This window comes from Salvelinus alpinus, chromosome 3 (genome assembly GCF_045679555.1).
Source record: "Salvelinus alpinus chromosome 3, SLU_Salpinus.1, whole genome shotgun sequence".
NCBI lineage: Eukaryota > Metazoa > Chordata > Actinopteri > Salmoniformes > Salmonidae > Salvelinus > Salvelinus alpinus.
The window spans coordinates 29184813-29201699 of NC_092088.1; the positions used below are offsets into that span (position 1 = coordinate 29184813).

The following is a 16887-nucleotide window of genomic DNA, read 5'->3' on the forward strand; positions in this document are numbered from 1 at the left end:
TAGATTAGGGCTGGGAATTGCCAGGGACCTAACGATACGATACTTAGGTGCCAATATGATATGTATTGCTATTCACGATTTTTTATGTATTGCGATTCGATATTGCGATTTGATGTTCCAAACATATTGCTCTTGTCTGCTACAGAGAGACATACTCGGAGTCAAAGTATCGTTGTAAGGTCATCAAATAATATTGCGATATGTAATTGTATCCATTTTCTTCCCCCATCACTGCTGTGAGAAAGTGTTTTTTTTTTGTGTCGTTTTCTCAATGTTTGTGTGTATGTGTTTTGTGTGTAGGCAGGGTGAGGGACGTCCCAGCTGGGCTCTGTTCGGCCGTCTGTCGGAGCACAACGAGACGGCTCTGTTCAGAGAGAAGTTCCTGGACTGGGCTGAGAGGAAAGATGAGTCTGCCATGGATGAGGCCAAGGTATGGAAATGGGTTTAGGGGGGAGGCCATGGGCTTTATCTCAGTTGCTTAAACATCTGTCCTCAATCAAAACATTTTTTTTATTAAGCCCTCTTTACATCAGCAGTTGTCACATAGTGCTTACACAGAAACCGACCCCAGAGAGCAAGCAATGGATTGGGAAAGACAGGTGAAAGCAATATGGTGCAAGCTCATCGTTAGGCTGTCTTTCACCTGGTCTGTTATTTTTCAGATCAGTGCAGATGAGACAGGGAGAAGAATGTCTGTGTAGCAAATGAAAAGCGTTCTGGTATGGGGATGCAATTAAAAATGTTTACCTCATTACAGTATTCAAAATAATAGATTCATAGAATGCACCCTTTTCAGGCCCTTTTGTCACATTGGGTCATCATGTTATGAGGCATAATCACATACTTAGTCATACAGTATATGGTCCCATTGCTTTTGTGGAAAGAAGGGGGTGAAAAATACTAACACCCATTTCCTCCTCTCTCATACCCATTTCCCCCTCTCTCTCTCCCCCTCTAGAGCCCTGTCCACTCTACCCTCCGCTCGCCCCTTGAGGCGGCCAAGCCCGACGTCTTAAAACCGTGCGACGCCAAGGCCCTGCTGGACAGTGTGGGAGGCCCCGTACGTAGCCTCCTGGAGGGCGTAGACGTGCAGCGTGGCTACGGGCTGGTCCGAACGGAGGACGGACGCCAGGCGGAGCTCGCCACAGTGGCAGTGGACACCTGGCATATCCGGGAGTTTGAGGAGGAGGAGCTGGTGGCGGCGAGCTTGGGCCAGCTGCATGAAGGAGACACCTACGTGATCCGCTGGAAGTACTCGGTCACCACTGTGGGTGAGTAATGTCAGACGAACATCATCAAAATCTACTTAAGGTAGACTCACTGTGGGTGAGTCACGGTATTAGGTGTAACATTATATTGTAGCTCTATGGGGGTAGAAGTAGTACAGCGGGTTGTTGAGGAGAGGGATATTTTTGCACGCTGTAGTTGTTCATAGTTCCAGAGGCATGGAGGAAAAGACGATTGAGAAACTCCAGCTCACTGGTATTGTATCTTGAATATTTGAAAAACAACTCATTGGATCTCGTCAAAAGTTTTGATCGATGCTTTACCAGGATTAAATACACAATCGGTGATAGTTAAAGATGTTTTTTGCCATATGTATACCCGTCGGTTCTTGAAGAATAATATCTCATGAGCTGACTATAGCTAACGTCAGCCATTCAGCTTACGAAGTTAGTCCCAGATGAGTCTTCCAATGGAGCCCTCTTTGTCTGGAGAGGTAAATGAACCAGCGCTGTAGGAGCTGTATCTCCTACGCTTTGTTTCGGGACAAACTGGAAGAGTTCCAGTGCGGCAATTGTTTGCTTGCCGAGGATTATATGCTCAAAGTGGCTTCCTTGATCATGCAGGTAGCCAGCCTACGTAAGAACCTGGGGGAAAACGCAGAGTGGAATGTTTACCGTTTGCGCATTTTCTATGCATTTCCGTCTTGTCGTTTGTCGTTATCGGACTGGCCGGTGTTGCTCAGAGTTCGTTCGCCAGGGGAGCCATCTCCTACCTCTCCTCCCCCATCTGATAGCTGAGTTGAAGCAAAAGGGAGCATGGCAATCAACGATGGTCGCATGTCACGAGCCGTGGAAGCCGCAAAGCAGCCTACACTCCCAGCGAGAGGCCCTGGAGCCTGATTTTCCTGCACCTTAGTCACTGGGTGTACCTGTGTCTGCGGCCGCTGTGCCTACTCCTACCCTTCCCCTATGATTTCGACATCGGCGAGTGTCCGTCCCTGCTCTGGATCGAGCTGGGCTTCTCCATCTGTCAGAGGCCTGCGCCATCCTGTGAATTGTGGGAGTGGGCGGCTTTCCTCGTCCTTCTCGCCGGCCGGGGTTTTGGGCAGCTCAGTGGTAAGAAATGTGACTGTTCCTGGTGCAAATACAATGTCCTATACCGGAGCATGAGTAAATGACATTACTAATCTGCTCCCGAATGTAGTACGGCAGGACATGGACATCGATTCTATCGTAGTCCATTTTTGTTTTAATGACATTATGAGGGGCTGCTCTGAAAAGTTTAAACTGGATTTCAAAGAGTTGATTGACTCTCTGCTTGACACTAATAAAAGATCCATCATATCTGGCCCTGTGACCTCTCTGAATTGTGGCATTGAACACTTTACTAGGTTTCTTTCTCCTCACAACTGGCTACGTGATTATTGCAGCTTAATGGGTGTAACTTGTTGACAATTTTGATACCATTTGGAAACAAAACACGTTTTATAAAGAGGATGGGATCCACCCAAATAATTTGGCTTCCTGGACCCTTTCACAGCATTATAAGGCTGCGTTGATACAATGACTTATCAATGACCCAAGCCCAGTTAATCCCTACCATTGTGTTCCTGAGTCAACATAATGCTTTAACAAATGTATATTATACCAAGGACATTGGTAGACACAATGTAAGTAACCTAATTGATGTCTCTCAAACCGCCCCGAATGCCTCTGCTGATCCTACAGCTATTGTATGGCGCAAGCATGTCTATGAACCAGATTTATGCTGTTAGCACTGAGGCGTTGTGCCCTAGTAGGAAATCTGTGTGAGCTGCACGGACATAAATAACATGAGAATGTCTACTTCTGCAAAGCTTCCCAATGAAAACAAACATCCCAGAAAAGTTCTCAAAATAGCCCACGTTAACATATGCAGCTTTAGAAACAAGGTTAATTAAATTAATAACTTGCTAGTAACAGATGACATTCATATTCTGACCATCTCAGAAACTCACTTAGATAATACCTTTATTACAGTGGTAGCAATACAAGGTTATAACATTTATAGAAAAGACAGAAATGCCAGTGGTGGAGGTGTTTATATTCAGAACCACATTCCTGTTAAGATTATAGAGGATCTCATGTTAAATACTGTTGAAGTAATATGGTTACAGGTTCATCTGCCTCACCTAAAGCCCATTCTTGTGGGAAGCTGCTATAGACCACCAAAGGGCTAACAGTCAGTATCTGGATAACGTGTGAAATGCTTGATGTGATATCAACAGAGGTCTATTTTCTGGGTGATTTGAATATTGACTTGCTTTCATCAAGCTGCCCACTCAAGAAAAAGCTTCAAGCTGTAACCAGTGCCTGCAACCTGGTCCAGGTTATCAGTCAACCTTCCCGGGGTAGTTACAAATAGCATTGGAATGTAATCATCAACATGTATTGATCACATCTTTACTCATGCTGCAGAAATGTGCTTGACAGCAGTATCCAGATCAATTGGATGTAGTGATCACAGTATCATAGCCATATCTAGGAAAACCAAAGTGTCAAATGCTGGGCCTAATATAGTGTATAAGAAGTCATACAATAAGGTTTGTAGTAGAGGTCGACCGATTATGATTTTTCAACACCGATACCAATTATTGGAGGACCAAAAAAAGCCGATACCGATTAATCGGACGATTTTTATTTATTTATTTGTAATTTATTTATTTTATTTATTTTACCGTTATTTTACCAGGTAAGTTGACTGAGAACACGTTCTCATTTGCAGCAACGACCTGGGGAATAGTTACAGGGGAGAGGAGGGGGATGAATGAGCCAATTGTAAACTAATAATAATAATAATAGTAATAATGACAATTACAACAATACTGAATGAACACTTATTTTAACTTAATGTAATACATCAATAAAATCAATTTAGCCTCAAATAAATAATGAAACATGTTCAATTTGGTTTAAATAATGCAAAAACAAAAAGTGTTGGAGAAGAAAGTAAAAGTGCAATATGTGCCATGTAAGAAAGCTAACGTTTAAGTTCCTTGCTCAGAACATGAGAACATATGAAAGCTGGTGGTTCTTTTTAACATGAGTCTTCAATATTCCCAGGTAAGAAGTTTTAGGTTGTAGTTATTATAGGAGTTATAGGACTATTTCTCTCTATATGATTTGTATTTCATATACCTTTGACTATTGGATGTTCTTATAGGCACTTTAGTATTGCCAGTGTAACAGTATAGCTTCTGTCCCTCTCCTCGCCCCTACCTGGGCATGGAACCAGGAACATATCGACAACAGCCACCCTCGAAGCAGCGTTACCCATGCAGAGCAAGGGGAACAACTACTCCAAGTCTCAGAGCGAGTGACGTTTGAAACGCTATTAGCGCGCACCCCGCTAACTAGCTAGCCATTTCACATCGGTTACACCAGCCTAATCTCGGGAGTTGATAGGCTTGAAGTCATAAACAGCGCAATGCTTGAAGCACAGCGACGAGCTGCTGGCAAAACGCACAAAAGTGCTGTTTGAATGAATTCTTACGAGCCTGCTGGTGCCTACCATCGCTCAGTCAGACTGCTCTATTAAATCATAGACCTAATTATTACGTAATAACACACAGAAATACGAGCCTTAGGTCATTAATATGGTCAAATCCGGAAACTATCATCTCGAAAACAAAACGTTTATTCTTTCAGTGAAATCCGGGACCGTTCGGGTGGCATCCATAAGTCTAAATATTGCTGTTACATTGCACAACCTTCAATGTTATGTCATAATTACGTACATTTCTGGCAAATTAGTTCGCAACGAGCCAGGCGGCCCAAACTGTTGCATATACCCTGATTCTGTGTGCAATTAACGCAAGAGAAGTGACACAATTTCACCTGGTTAATATTGCCTGCTAACCTGTATTTCCTTTAGCTAATTATGCAGGTTTAAAAAATATATTCTTCTGTGTATTGATTTTAGGAAATGCATTTATGTTTATGGTTAGGTACAGTCGTGCAACGATTGTGCTTTTTTCGCATATGTGCTTTTGTTAAATCATCCCCCGTTTGGCGAAGTTGGCTGTCGTTGTTAGGAAGAAATAGTCTTCACAGTTTGCAGTGAGCTAGGCGGCCCAAACTGCTGCATATACCCTGACTCTGTTGCAAGAGAAGTGACACCATTATCCTAGTTAAAAGAAATTCATTTTAGCAGGCAATATTAACTAAATATGCAGGTTTAAAAATATATACTTGTGTATTTATTTTAAGAAAGGCATTGATGTTTATGGTTAGGTACACGTTGGAGCAACGACAGTCCTTTTTCGCGAATGCCACCGCATCGATTATATGCAACGCAGGACACGTTAGATAAACTAGTAATATCATCAACCATGTGTAGTTAACTAGTGATTATGATTGATTGATTGTTTTTTATAAGATAAGTTTAATGCTAGCTAGCAACTTACCTTGGCTTCTTACTGCATTCGCGTAACAGGCAGGCTTCTCGTGGAGTGCAATGTAATCAGGTGGTTAGAGCGTTGGACTAGTTAACTGTAAGTTAACTGCAAGATGGAATCCCTGAGCTGACAAGGTAAACATCTGTCGTTCTGCCCCTGAACAAGGCAGTTAACTCACCGTTCCTAGGCCGTCATTGAAAATAAGAATGTGTTCTTAACTGACTTGCCTAGTTAAATAAATAAATAAAAAACAAGTCACCGGGGTCTTGACAACTTGGATGGAAAATTACTGAGGATAATAGTGGATAGTGGATAAAGAGTTGCTTGTCTAACAGAACACAGAGGGTGTTCTTTAATGGAAGCCTCTCCAACATAATCCAGGTAGAAATCAGGAATTCCCCAGGGCAGCTGTCTAGGCCCCTTACTTTTTTCAATCTTTACTAACGACATGCCACTAGCTTTGTGTAAAGCCAGTGTGTCTATGTATGCGGATGACTATACATGTCCGCTACTACAGCAACTGAAATGACTGCAACACTTAACAAAGAGCATCAGTTTGTTACAGAATGGGTGGAAATGAATAAGTTAGTCCTAAATATATGCATTATATTTGGGACAAATCATTCACTAAACCTCAACTAAATCTTGTAATAAATAATGTGGAAATTGAGCAAGTTGAGGTGACTAAACTGCTTGGAGTAACCCTGGATTGTAAACTGTCATTGTCAAAACATATTGAAACAACAGTAGCTAAGATGGGGAGAAGACTGTCCTTTTTAACCTTCTTCTCTACCTTCTTAACAGCACTATCAACAAGGCAGGTCCTACAGGCTCTAGTTTTGTCACACCTGGACTAATGTTCAGTCGTGTATTCAGGTGCCACAAAGAGGGACTTAAGAAAATTGCAATTGGCTCAGAAAAGGGCAGCACGGCTTGCCCTTTGATGTACACAGAGAGCAAACATATTAATAATATGCATGTTAATCTCTCCTGTCTCAAAGTAGAGAAGGGATTGACTTCATCACTACTTGTATTTGTGAAAGGTAGTAACATGTTGAAAGCACTGAGCTGTCTGTTTAAACAACTAGCACACAGCTCAGACACCCATGCATACCCCACAAGACATGCCACCAGAGGTCTCTTCACAGTCCCCAAGTCCATAACAGACAATGGGAGGCGCACAGTTCTACATAGAGCCATGACTACATCGAACTCTATTCTACATCAGGTAACTGATGCAAGCAGTAGAATCAGATTTAACACAAACATAGGCACAGACACATGCATACACACACATGATAACATACGCACTATACACACACGTATACATGGATTTTGTGTTGTGGTAGTGGAGTATGGGCCTGAGGGCACACACTTAGTGTGTTGGGAATTCTGTAATGAATGTATTGTAATGTATTTTAAATTGTATAACTACCTTAATTTTGCCGGACCCCGTGAGGAGTAGCTGCTGCCTTTGCATAATACATACAAATAGCTTAGTATAGCTTACCCATCATAACCCGACAAATATTATATTACTACATTCATGTTGTAATTTGTATGTTTGTTTGTTGCATTATTTGTCCTCCAGTGGGTAAGAGGCAGAAGCCGGGGGAGCTGAGTAGTGGGGGTCCAGGTCGGGAGCGCAGCGCCTGTTTCTTCTGGCAGGGCCGTCACTCCAGCGTCAGCGGCAAGGGCACCTCCGCACTGATGACCGTAGAGCTGGGGAACCACAGGGGGGCGCAGGTGAGTCCACCGCACCCAAAAGTATCACTTGTGCAGGGATGCCTAACACTTACCCAGGAAAGTTACCCTCCTGCAGGCTCTCGCTCCAGCCCTAATCTAGCGCACTTGATTGTATGAATTAGCTGTTCAACAGGACCTTGATTGATTGAATCCGTTGTGTTACAATGGGGTCTGTCTTTCTTACTGGTGGTTAGGTGTTGGTGACACAGGGCAAGGAGCCTCCATGTTTCCTGCAGCTTTTCCAGGGAGGCCTGGTCATCCAAAAGGGCAGCAGAGAAGATGATGGCGTCAACAACACAGGTATATGCACAGCTCTAAAGTCTGACCATTTCGTTCGCATACACTCCTAAATATTTTGCTGTGCGACCTGCATATTTTCATTTGGGAGCACCAGTGCACCTAGAAAAAAAATCGCCCTGGTAATAATTGTTGTAATGATTAGTCTTCACTCAACCGTTGTTTCGGAGAGAAGAAAGCGAGCGCATATTTGTTGCCATCATGGTTAAACCATTACTACAGCTTGTTTGTAGCCGAAACAGTTCAAAAGATTTGACCCCTATGATATGACCTATATTACCAACCGATTGATTATCAGACAACTCACAGGCTTTTGGTCGGGGGTAGCCTAGCCTACGCGAGTGAAGAGCAAAATAATCCACTAGGCTACATAACACGTAGCAAAATGTTTAATGTGCCTTAATAACAAACTCATAGGTAATCTGTAAATATGAATAAAAATGTTAATTACAAGCATAGTTTATTTCTCGCAGAGAAACAAATGATTCTTCCTGGCTAGCCTTGATTGGCTGACATAATGGCGGGGCTGGTCATGCCGGATGATGTGTTCTGATTGGCCATGCCACAGGCTACTGTCTATAACATAATGGGGTCTTCCCTGAACAGTAGTCTACCGCAAATGTTTTTTTTTTAAGATAATAGGAATGGACAACTGCAAACGTGTTGCTACAGCTCTCAACAACATTGCTGCCCTGAATTTAACTGCTGTTATCGACAAAGCTTAGTGGGAGAATGTTGTGATGGACAATTTAATTTTAAATATTTTTACCGTGTAGATCAGCTTTAATATTGCAGATAGTTTGTGGCTTCCATCAATGTAACCGCATCATTTCCAATCCCCCATACATATTTGTGTGTGTGTGTGTGTGTGTGTTTGTGTGTGTGTGTATATACACACACACACACACAGTTGATATACACACACACAGTGTATATATATATACACACACACACAGTTGAAGTCGGAAGTTTATTTACAATTAGGATGGGGTCATTAACTCGTTTCTCAACCACTCCACAAATTTCTTGCTAACAAATTATAGTTTTGGCAAGTCGGTTAGGACATCTACTTTGTGCATGACACAAGTAATTTTTCCAACAATTGTTTTCAGACAGATTATTTCACTTATAATTCACTGTATCACAATTCCAGTGGGTCAGAAGTTTACATACACTAAGTTGACTGTGCCTTTTAACAGCTTGGAAAATTCCAGAAAATGATGTCATGGCTTTAGAAGCTTCTGATAGGCTAATTGACATAATTTGTGTCAATTGGAGGTGTAGCTGTGGATGTATTTCAAGGCCTACCTTCAAACTCAGTGCCTCTTTGCTTGACATCATGGGAAAATCAAAAGAAACCAGCCAAGACCTCAGAAAAAATATTGTAGACCTCCACAAGTTTGGTTCATCCTTGGGAGCAATTTCCAAACGCCTGAAGGTACCACGTTCATCTTTACAAACAATAGTACGCAAGTATAAGCACCATGGGACCACGCAGCCGTCGTACCGCTCAGGAAGGAGACGCATTCTGTCTCCTAGAGATGAACGTACTTTGGTGCGAAAAGTGCAAATCAATCCCAGAACAGCAGCAAAGGACCTTGTGAATTTTCTGGAGGAAACAGGTACAAACGTATCTATTATCCACAGTAAGACGAGTCCTATATCGACATATAACCTGAAAGGCCGCTCATCAAGGAAGAAGCCACTGCTCCAAAACCCGCCATAAAAAAGCCAGACTACGGTTTGCAACTGCACATGGGGACAAGGATCGTTCTTTTTTAGAAATGTCCTCTGGTCTGATGAAACATAAATAGAACTGTTTGGCCATAATGACCATCGTTATGTTTGTAGGAAAAAGGGGAAGGCTTGCAAGCCGAAGAACACCATCCCAACCGTGGAGCACGGGGTTGTCAGCATCATGTTTTGGGGTGCTTTGCTGCAGGAGAGACTGGTGCACTGCATAAAATAGATGGCATGAGGAAGGAAAATTACGTGGATATATTGAAGCAACATCTCAAGACGTCAGTCAGAAAGTTGAAACTTGGTCGCAAATGGTTCTTCCAAATAGACAATAAAGCACACTTCTGAAGTTGTGGCAAAATGGCTTAAGGACAACAAAGTCAAGGTATTGGAGTGGCCATCACAAAGCCCTGACCTCAAACCCATAGAAAATGTGTGTGCAGAACTGAAAAAGCGTGTGCGAACAAGGAGGCCAACAAACCTGACTCAGTTACACCAGCTCTGTCAGGAGGAATGGGCCAAAATTCACCCAACTTATTGTGGGAAGCTTGTGGAAGGTTACCTGAAACGTTTGACCCAAGTTGAACAATTTAAAGGCAATGCTACCAAATACTAATTGAGTGTATGTAAACTTCTGACCCACTGGGAATGTGATGAAAGAAATAAAAGCTGAAAGAAATAATTCTCTCTCTTATTATTCTGACATTTCACATTCTTATCATAGGTCAGTTAGGATCACCACTTTAAGACGGAATTTTTACTAGGATTAATTGTCAGGAATTGTGAAAAACTGAGTTTAAATGTAATTGGCTAAGCTCTGTGTAAACTTCTGACTTCAACTGTATGGACCCAATATAGGCTATATCTCAATCGATTAAAAATGTTCTGGTGCTCCTAAATGTTATGTTGTGCTCCTTCCTTTTATAAATTGGGAGTACCAGTGCTACTAATTACATTTTGTTATTTAGAGCACAGTGTATGTTTCACATGAGCACTTACTACTACTGATAATAGTAATGTATTACATTTAGACTGTCGATACAATATATAGCACTCTTTTCATTACTGCAAAGGTAATCTAGTAGGCTCTTTCAAAACAAAATCTGAATGAGGAATATGGCTAGTAGCTGGGCGATCACTTATTTATTATTCACTTAGCACTACTAGAACGGATGCCTTGAGTGGCATTAAAACATAGTGCTTGTGTTTACCACACGTTGTCTGTCTGTTTTGTGCCACTGAGCTTGTGTGCGTCTACTTGAATTTGCCCGTGTGTCTCCCTGTCCAGGCGGCTGGCATCTGTATTGCGTGCGCGGGGAAGCCACGGTGGAGGCTTCCCTGGTGGAGGTGGAGTGTTGCTGTGCCAGCCTGCGTTCCCGTGCCACCCTGGTTCTGCTGGAGGCCCACCAGGGACAGCTCTACCTGTGGCACGGATGTAAGTCCCACGCCAGCGCCAGGGAGGTGGGCGCCAGGGCTGTAGAAAGGCTCAAACAGAGGTGAGTATCCTATACAGTTTATGGGAGAGACTTGTTGCCATCTGCTTTATTCTTTACGTAAAGTAGCAACCAAACGTAAAGCAAATACATTCGTTTTTAGGTTCTGACTAGTTTAGGCTCTGACTAGTTTGGTGTGCCATTCGTTTAGTTTATGTATACAAGTTAATGTGTTTGTTTGTTAATGTGTGGTTGTGTGTGTGCGCACACTTGTGTGTCTACCAGACATCCTTCTGAGCTGGGCCTGAACAGTAACAGCAGTCTGAAGGTAGAGGAGGTAGAGGAAGGCACGGAGCCAGTTGGGTTCAGGAATGCTCTGGGACAGCAGGACCGGAAGGCATATGACTGCATGCTCCAAGGTACTGTACCACTTCTTACAGTAACATTTTCACACTCCTTATCATATCGCATTCTGACTATACTGTAACGCACGTCTTATCGCTAGTCTAACCGTAACATACATATTCCTTACTGTAACAGAGGCTCAAATACTGTAACATACAGTGCATTCAGACCCCTTGACATTTTCCACATTTAGTTACGTTACAGCCTTATTCTAAAATGGATTAAACAAATAAAATCCTCATCAATCTACACACAATACCCCATAATGACAAAGTAAAAACATGTTTATTTTTTTTAAATAAAAAAATGAAATATTACATTTACGTAAGTATTCAGACCTTTTACTTTTTTGAAGCATCTTTGGCAGCGATTACAGCCTCAAGTCTTCTTGGGTATGACGCTACAAGCTTTGCACACCTTTCTCCCATTCTTCTCTGCAGATCCTCTCAAGGTCTGTCAATGAATGGGGAGTGTCGCTGCACAGCTATTTTCAGGTCTCGCCAGAGATGTTTGATCGGGTTCAAGTCCGGGCTCTGGCTGGGCCACTCAAGGACATTCAGAGACTTGTCCCGAAGCCACTCCTGCGTTGTCTTGGCTGTGTGCATAGGGTCATCGTCCTGTTGGAAGGTGAATCTTCGCCCCAGTCTGAGGTACTGAGCGTTCTGGAGCAGGTTTTCACCAAGGATCTCTCTGTACTTTGATCCGTTCATCTTCCCCTCGATCCTGACTAGTCTCCCAGTCCCTGCTGCTGAAAAACATCCCCACAGCATGATGCTGCCACCACCATGCTTCACCGTAGGGATGGTGCCAGGTTTCCTCCAGATGTGACGCTTGGCATTCAGGCCAAAGAGTTCAATCTTGGTTTCATCAGACCAGAGAATCTTTTTTCTCATGGTCTGAGTCCTTTAAGTGCCTTTTGGCAAACTTCAAGCGGGCTGTCATGTGCCTTTTACTGAGGAGTGGCATCCATCTGGCCACTCTACTATAAAGGCCTGATTAGTGGAGTGCCGCAGAGATGGTTCTCCTTCTGGAAGGTTCTCCCATCTCCATTGACAGAGCTCCAGAGTTCCACAGAGTGACCATTGTGTTCTTGGTCACCTCCCTGACCAAGGCCCTTCTCCCTCAATTGCTCAGTTTGACCATGTGGCCAATGAAGAATTACGTGTTCTTGGGGACCTTCAATGCTGCAGAACGTTTTTGTTACCCTTCCCCAGATCTGTGCCTCGACACAATCCTGTCTCGAAGTTCTACGGACAATTCCTTCGACCTCATGGCTAAGTCTTTGCTCTGACATGCACTGTCAACTGTGGGACCTTATGTGGAGAGGTGTGTGCCTTTCCAAATCATGTCCAATCAATGGATTCTACCACAGGTGGAGTCCAATCAAGTTGTGGAAACATCTCATGGATGATCAATGGAAACAGGATGCACCTGATCTCAATTTCGTGTCTCATAGCAAAGGGTCTCAATGCTTATGTAAATAAGGTATTTCTGTTTTTTATTTTGAATACATTTGCAAAAAAATCTAAAAGCCTGTTTTGCTTTGTCATTATGGGCTATTGTGTGTAGATTGAAGAGGACAAAAATGCATTTAATCAATTTTAGAGTAAGGCTGTAACGTAACAAACATTTTGAAAAAGTCGATGGGTCTGAATAGTTCCCGAATGCACTGCACAGGCTGCTTACTGTAACATAAAGACTCCAATACCATAACTTAAACTGACTCCTTACCGCAACACATTCTTACTGTACCGTAACATATACGTCTTATTATAACATACACTCCCTGGACGGTAACACACACTTTATCGTAACTCACACTATCCGTACCGTAACACACTCCTGAGTGTAACACACATAGTTTCTACGCAACACACACTCATGCCGTAACATTTCCTGCTTACCGTAACATGCACTCCTTACCGTAATGCACATCCCTTAGTGCAACACACCAATTCCTTACTCTGACACACACTAAACTGACTATATGTATTCACTATGTCACTTTGGATATTAGCATCTGCCAGATAATTATATGTTGCTGTTGTCCCGCACTAGCTACACATCCAGCTTACCTCCATCACCTGTGTTGTTGTGGTTGTTTTTCACCCGTGTGGTGTTGTGTTTCACCTGTGTGGTGTTGTTTGGTCCAGATCCAGGGAAGTACAACTTCACCCCGCGTCTGTTCTGTCTGAGCGCCAGCTCGGGGGTATTTGAAGGGGAGGAACTGCTGAGCCCGGCCCGTGTGACAGGGGCCGTCATGGCCATGCCCTTCCTCCAGGAGAATCTGTACTCTGTGCCACAGCCAGGTACAGACCCCAGATGGATAGCTCTGTCTCTCACGCTCTTCTTACTCATTCTGTTTCTGTCCACAATATTTCATGCATGCGTACGCCCTCTCTCCTTTCTACACCTGTCTTTCATTTAACTCCCTCCACCTCCCTTACTCTCTCTCCCTCCAGCCCTCTTCATGCTAGATAACCGTATGGAGGTGTACCTGTGGCAGGGCCGGCAGCCCGACGACGGAGAGTGTACAGGCTCAGCCAAGATCCGCTGGGAGAACCAGAAGAAGTGTGCCATGGAGACGGTGCTGCAGTACTGCAAAGGTCAGTCCAAAGGTCACGAGAGAGAGGGAAGACGTTGACGGAGAGGTGAACAGAGGTCTAAGAGAAAGGAAAAAGAGAGAGAGTTAAATCTTATGTATTATTATCATTATTAGATGTATTAGATTCAGCAGAGGCTATATTGACCCAGTGCTGTTTGTTTAGGATTTGTGTATTCATATGTTTAAGGAGATGTAGTGAATATGATATAGTAGTTGAGGTTACTATTGATAATGTCGTATGTATATGAAGGTTGCGGTAGTTGATGTTACTATTGATAATGTTGTGTTGAATGTACAGTATATAAAGGTTGTGGTACTTGAGTTGACTATTGATAATGTTGTGCTGTCGTATTTCAGAGAAGAACTCTCGCCGCCCCCCTCAGGCCTACCTGGTCCTAGCGGGCTCTGAACCGCTGACCTTCACCAACATCTTCCCCTACTGGGAGAGAGATCCCAACATCACCACCCAGGCAAGAGACTGACTGCCCTACTCCCCTACTAATACAAGAATACCCTTCTAGTCAGCAATAATGTAGTTGATCGTGAGAGACTTAACACACAAATCTTTGTGTTAAGGGGGGGTGGGAATCTTCCTGTGTGGTGGATTAATGTTACACTGGTAACCTGCAAAGTGATTGTATCAACAACAAAAAATGTCATATACCTCCATATTGTACAGCCCAAATTGTAAACACGGTTGTACTTTGACAGGGGAGGGGTTAGGGTGGTGCCTTCCCCTAATGTAGCATGTTGTGTTTTTCCTTTTGAAGTCTGAGTATGATACGCTGTTGCTGATATCTTGTGTGTGAACGTGTGTGTGTAGGCGGAGGGGGCACGCAACAAGGTGACCCTGGTGCAGGACGCCCTGAACTGGCTGAGTAAGAACCAATACTCTGTGGAGGAGCTGACGGCCAAGCCTCTACCAGAAGGAGTGGACCCCCTCCGCCTGGAGATCTACCTTTCAGACCAGGACTTCCAGGTACAGGGACTTACTGGAACCATACTGGGGCTTGGTGGAACTGAAACTATTTAGCTGAATGTAAAAGTTGTATTGATATATTTACTTTCATCGACACATTTACAACATTAAGACGATATGCACAGCAATCCAACAGGATGTAAAAGAACACAAAAAAACAGTACAGATTAACAGTACATATGGCTTTACAATTGGAGCAAGGTTTTATTGTTTTGAAATATTGGTTAATATAGCACATAAAAGTTGTATTGATAGATTTTGAGAATGAACTTGATTGAGGTAGCCGAGGGTGGTTATACTCTGCACTGAGTATACAAAAAATTAAGCACACCTGCTCTTTCCATGACATACTGTAGACTGACCAGGTGAAAGCTATGATCCCTTATTGATGTCACTTGTTAAATCCACTTAAATCAGTATAGATGAATGGGAAGAGAGGTTAAGAGGTTAAGGAAGGATTTATAAGCCTTGAAACAATTGAGACATGGATTGTGTATGTGTGCCATTCAGAGGGTGAATGGGCAAGACGAAACATTTATAAGCGTCTTTGAATGGGGTATGGTAGTAGGTGCCAGGTGCACCGGTTTGTGTCAAGAACTGCAACGCTGCTGGGTTTTTCACACTTCCCAATGTGTATCAAGAATGGCCCACCACCCAGCCAACTTGACACAACTGCGGGAATCATTTGAGTCAACATGGGCCAGCATCCCTGTGGACCGCTTTCGACGCCTTGTAGAGTCCATGCTCCGATGAATTGAGGCTGTTCTGTTTAAAAATCCAATGTAAAAACATTTCATCTATGAATAAATTAACTATAGGGAATCTGTTTTTACTTACGTTTAACAACATACACACATCAATCTCGAACATTTACGTTGTCATCTGTGTATAATTTGTCATAATTCTGAGTGCACTCCATGACTCGAGAGCTATTTAGAGAACCCAATTGGGTTGTTAGCGAAAATGACATCCATTTATTCATATTACCGGAGTGCTTTGTCTGGTACTGAGGAAAAAAATAAACTGCTGCGAAATAATGGTAATGAATATGACTGCTATCACACTTATTCTATTTTCCTATAAATGTCTGTTACAGAGGGTCTTGGAGATGACTCGCACCGAATTCAACGCCTTGCCAAACTGGAAACAGAAGAACCTGAAGAAAAGCAAGGGCCTTTTTTAAAAAGTTTTCCTTTTTTGTTGTTGTAAACAAACCAAAAAACAAGAGGATTTTTTTTAAAGTCCATATGGCACCTTTTTCATACTGTTTTGTATTCTGTGGGAAATCATGTTGTTTTTTTCATGTAAACCGAAAGAACAAAACACATGTACAGACTTGTATCTGTTTTAAAACGATAACCTCTTTTTAAAAATGCCAATTTTATAGACCTTTCCTACAAAGCAATATATTGTAGCCAAATATATACAGTATATGCAAGTGTTACCTTTTGGCAGCGAGGTTATTGTTCATTATAGTGAACTATATATGCCCCTGAATTATAAATATGTATTATAAATGTCTGTTCTTACATGTGTACTCTAGCATTGTCAATTCTGTCAAGAGTGGGAGATTGTCTTTGTGTCTGTTGTGTTGAATGGCTGTGATCAACAAAAACACTCGAGGGTCATTCATACACTTAACCATCACCTAAAAGTTGCCACCAGTTTTTAGAGAAGAAATACTCATTAGCCGTTCTAAGTTAGAGGCCATCTGCAGTTGCTACATACATACATTATTTTTTTTATATACCCATTGATTCATTAAGACTATAATTTACGAATGCCTCATTAGCTTTGTTCAACTGTCGTACCCCATTACGACCCAAAATATAAGCTTATTTTACCTAATGTTTGTAAACAACATAAATGTCAACAAACACTGTATCGCCTCAAACCATGGTTTAAACTATAATTTTGATATCATGGTCCATAGCTTTGTCTATGAATTTGAGAGAGGGCTGGAGAAATGTAACCAATCACTCAGCTTTTTACCAAAACACTAGTGGGGTGCCTCTTTGTT

The 16887-nt window shown here is 42.5% G+C and overlaps 1 protein-coding gene across 8 annotated transcripts in view; it reads left to right on the forward strand.

Moving 5' to 3' along the window:
* Positions 1 to 16402, forward strand: part of svild (supervillin d) — a 105363-nt gene extending 88961 nt beyond the window's left edge. For all 8 annotated transcript variants that reach the window (XM_071392457.1, XM_071392459.1, XM_071392460.1 and 5 more), the window contains 11 exons: positions 301 to 430; positions 959 to 1271; positions 7254 to 7408; positions 7603 to 7708; positions 10734 to 10941; positions 11164 to 11297; positions 13437 to 13592; positions 13746 to 13889; positions 14246 to 14358; positions 14712 to 14867; positions 15964 to 16402. In XM_071392457.1, coding sequence (XP_071248558.1) covers positions 301 to 430; positions 959 to 1271; positions 7254 to 7408; positions 7603 to 7708; positions 10734 to 10941; positions 11164 to 11297; positions 13437 to 13592; positions 13746 to 13889; positions 14246 to 14358; positions 14712 to 14867; positions 15964 to 16050 — 1702 coding nt within the window. In that variant the 3' untranslated portion in view covers positions 16051 to 16402. The remainder of the gene's footprint in view (positions 1 to 300; positions 431 to 958; positions 1272 to 7253; positions 7409 to 7602; positions 7709 to 10733; positions 10942 to 11163; positions 11298 to 13436; positions 13593 to 13745; positions 13890 to 14245; positions 14359 to 14711; positions 14868 to 15963) is intronic.
* The last annotated feature ends 485 nt before the right edge of the window (positions 16403 to 16887 follow it).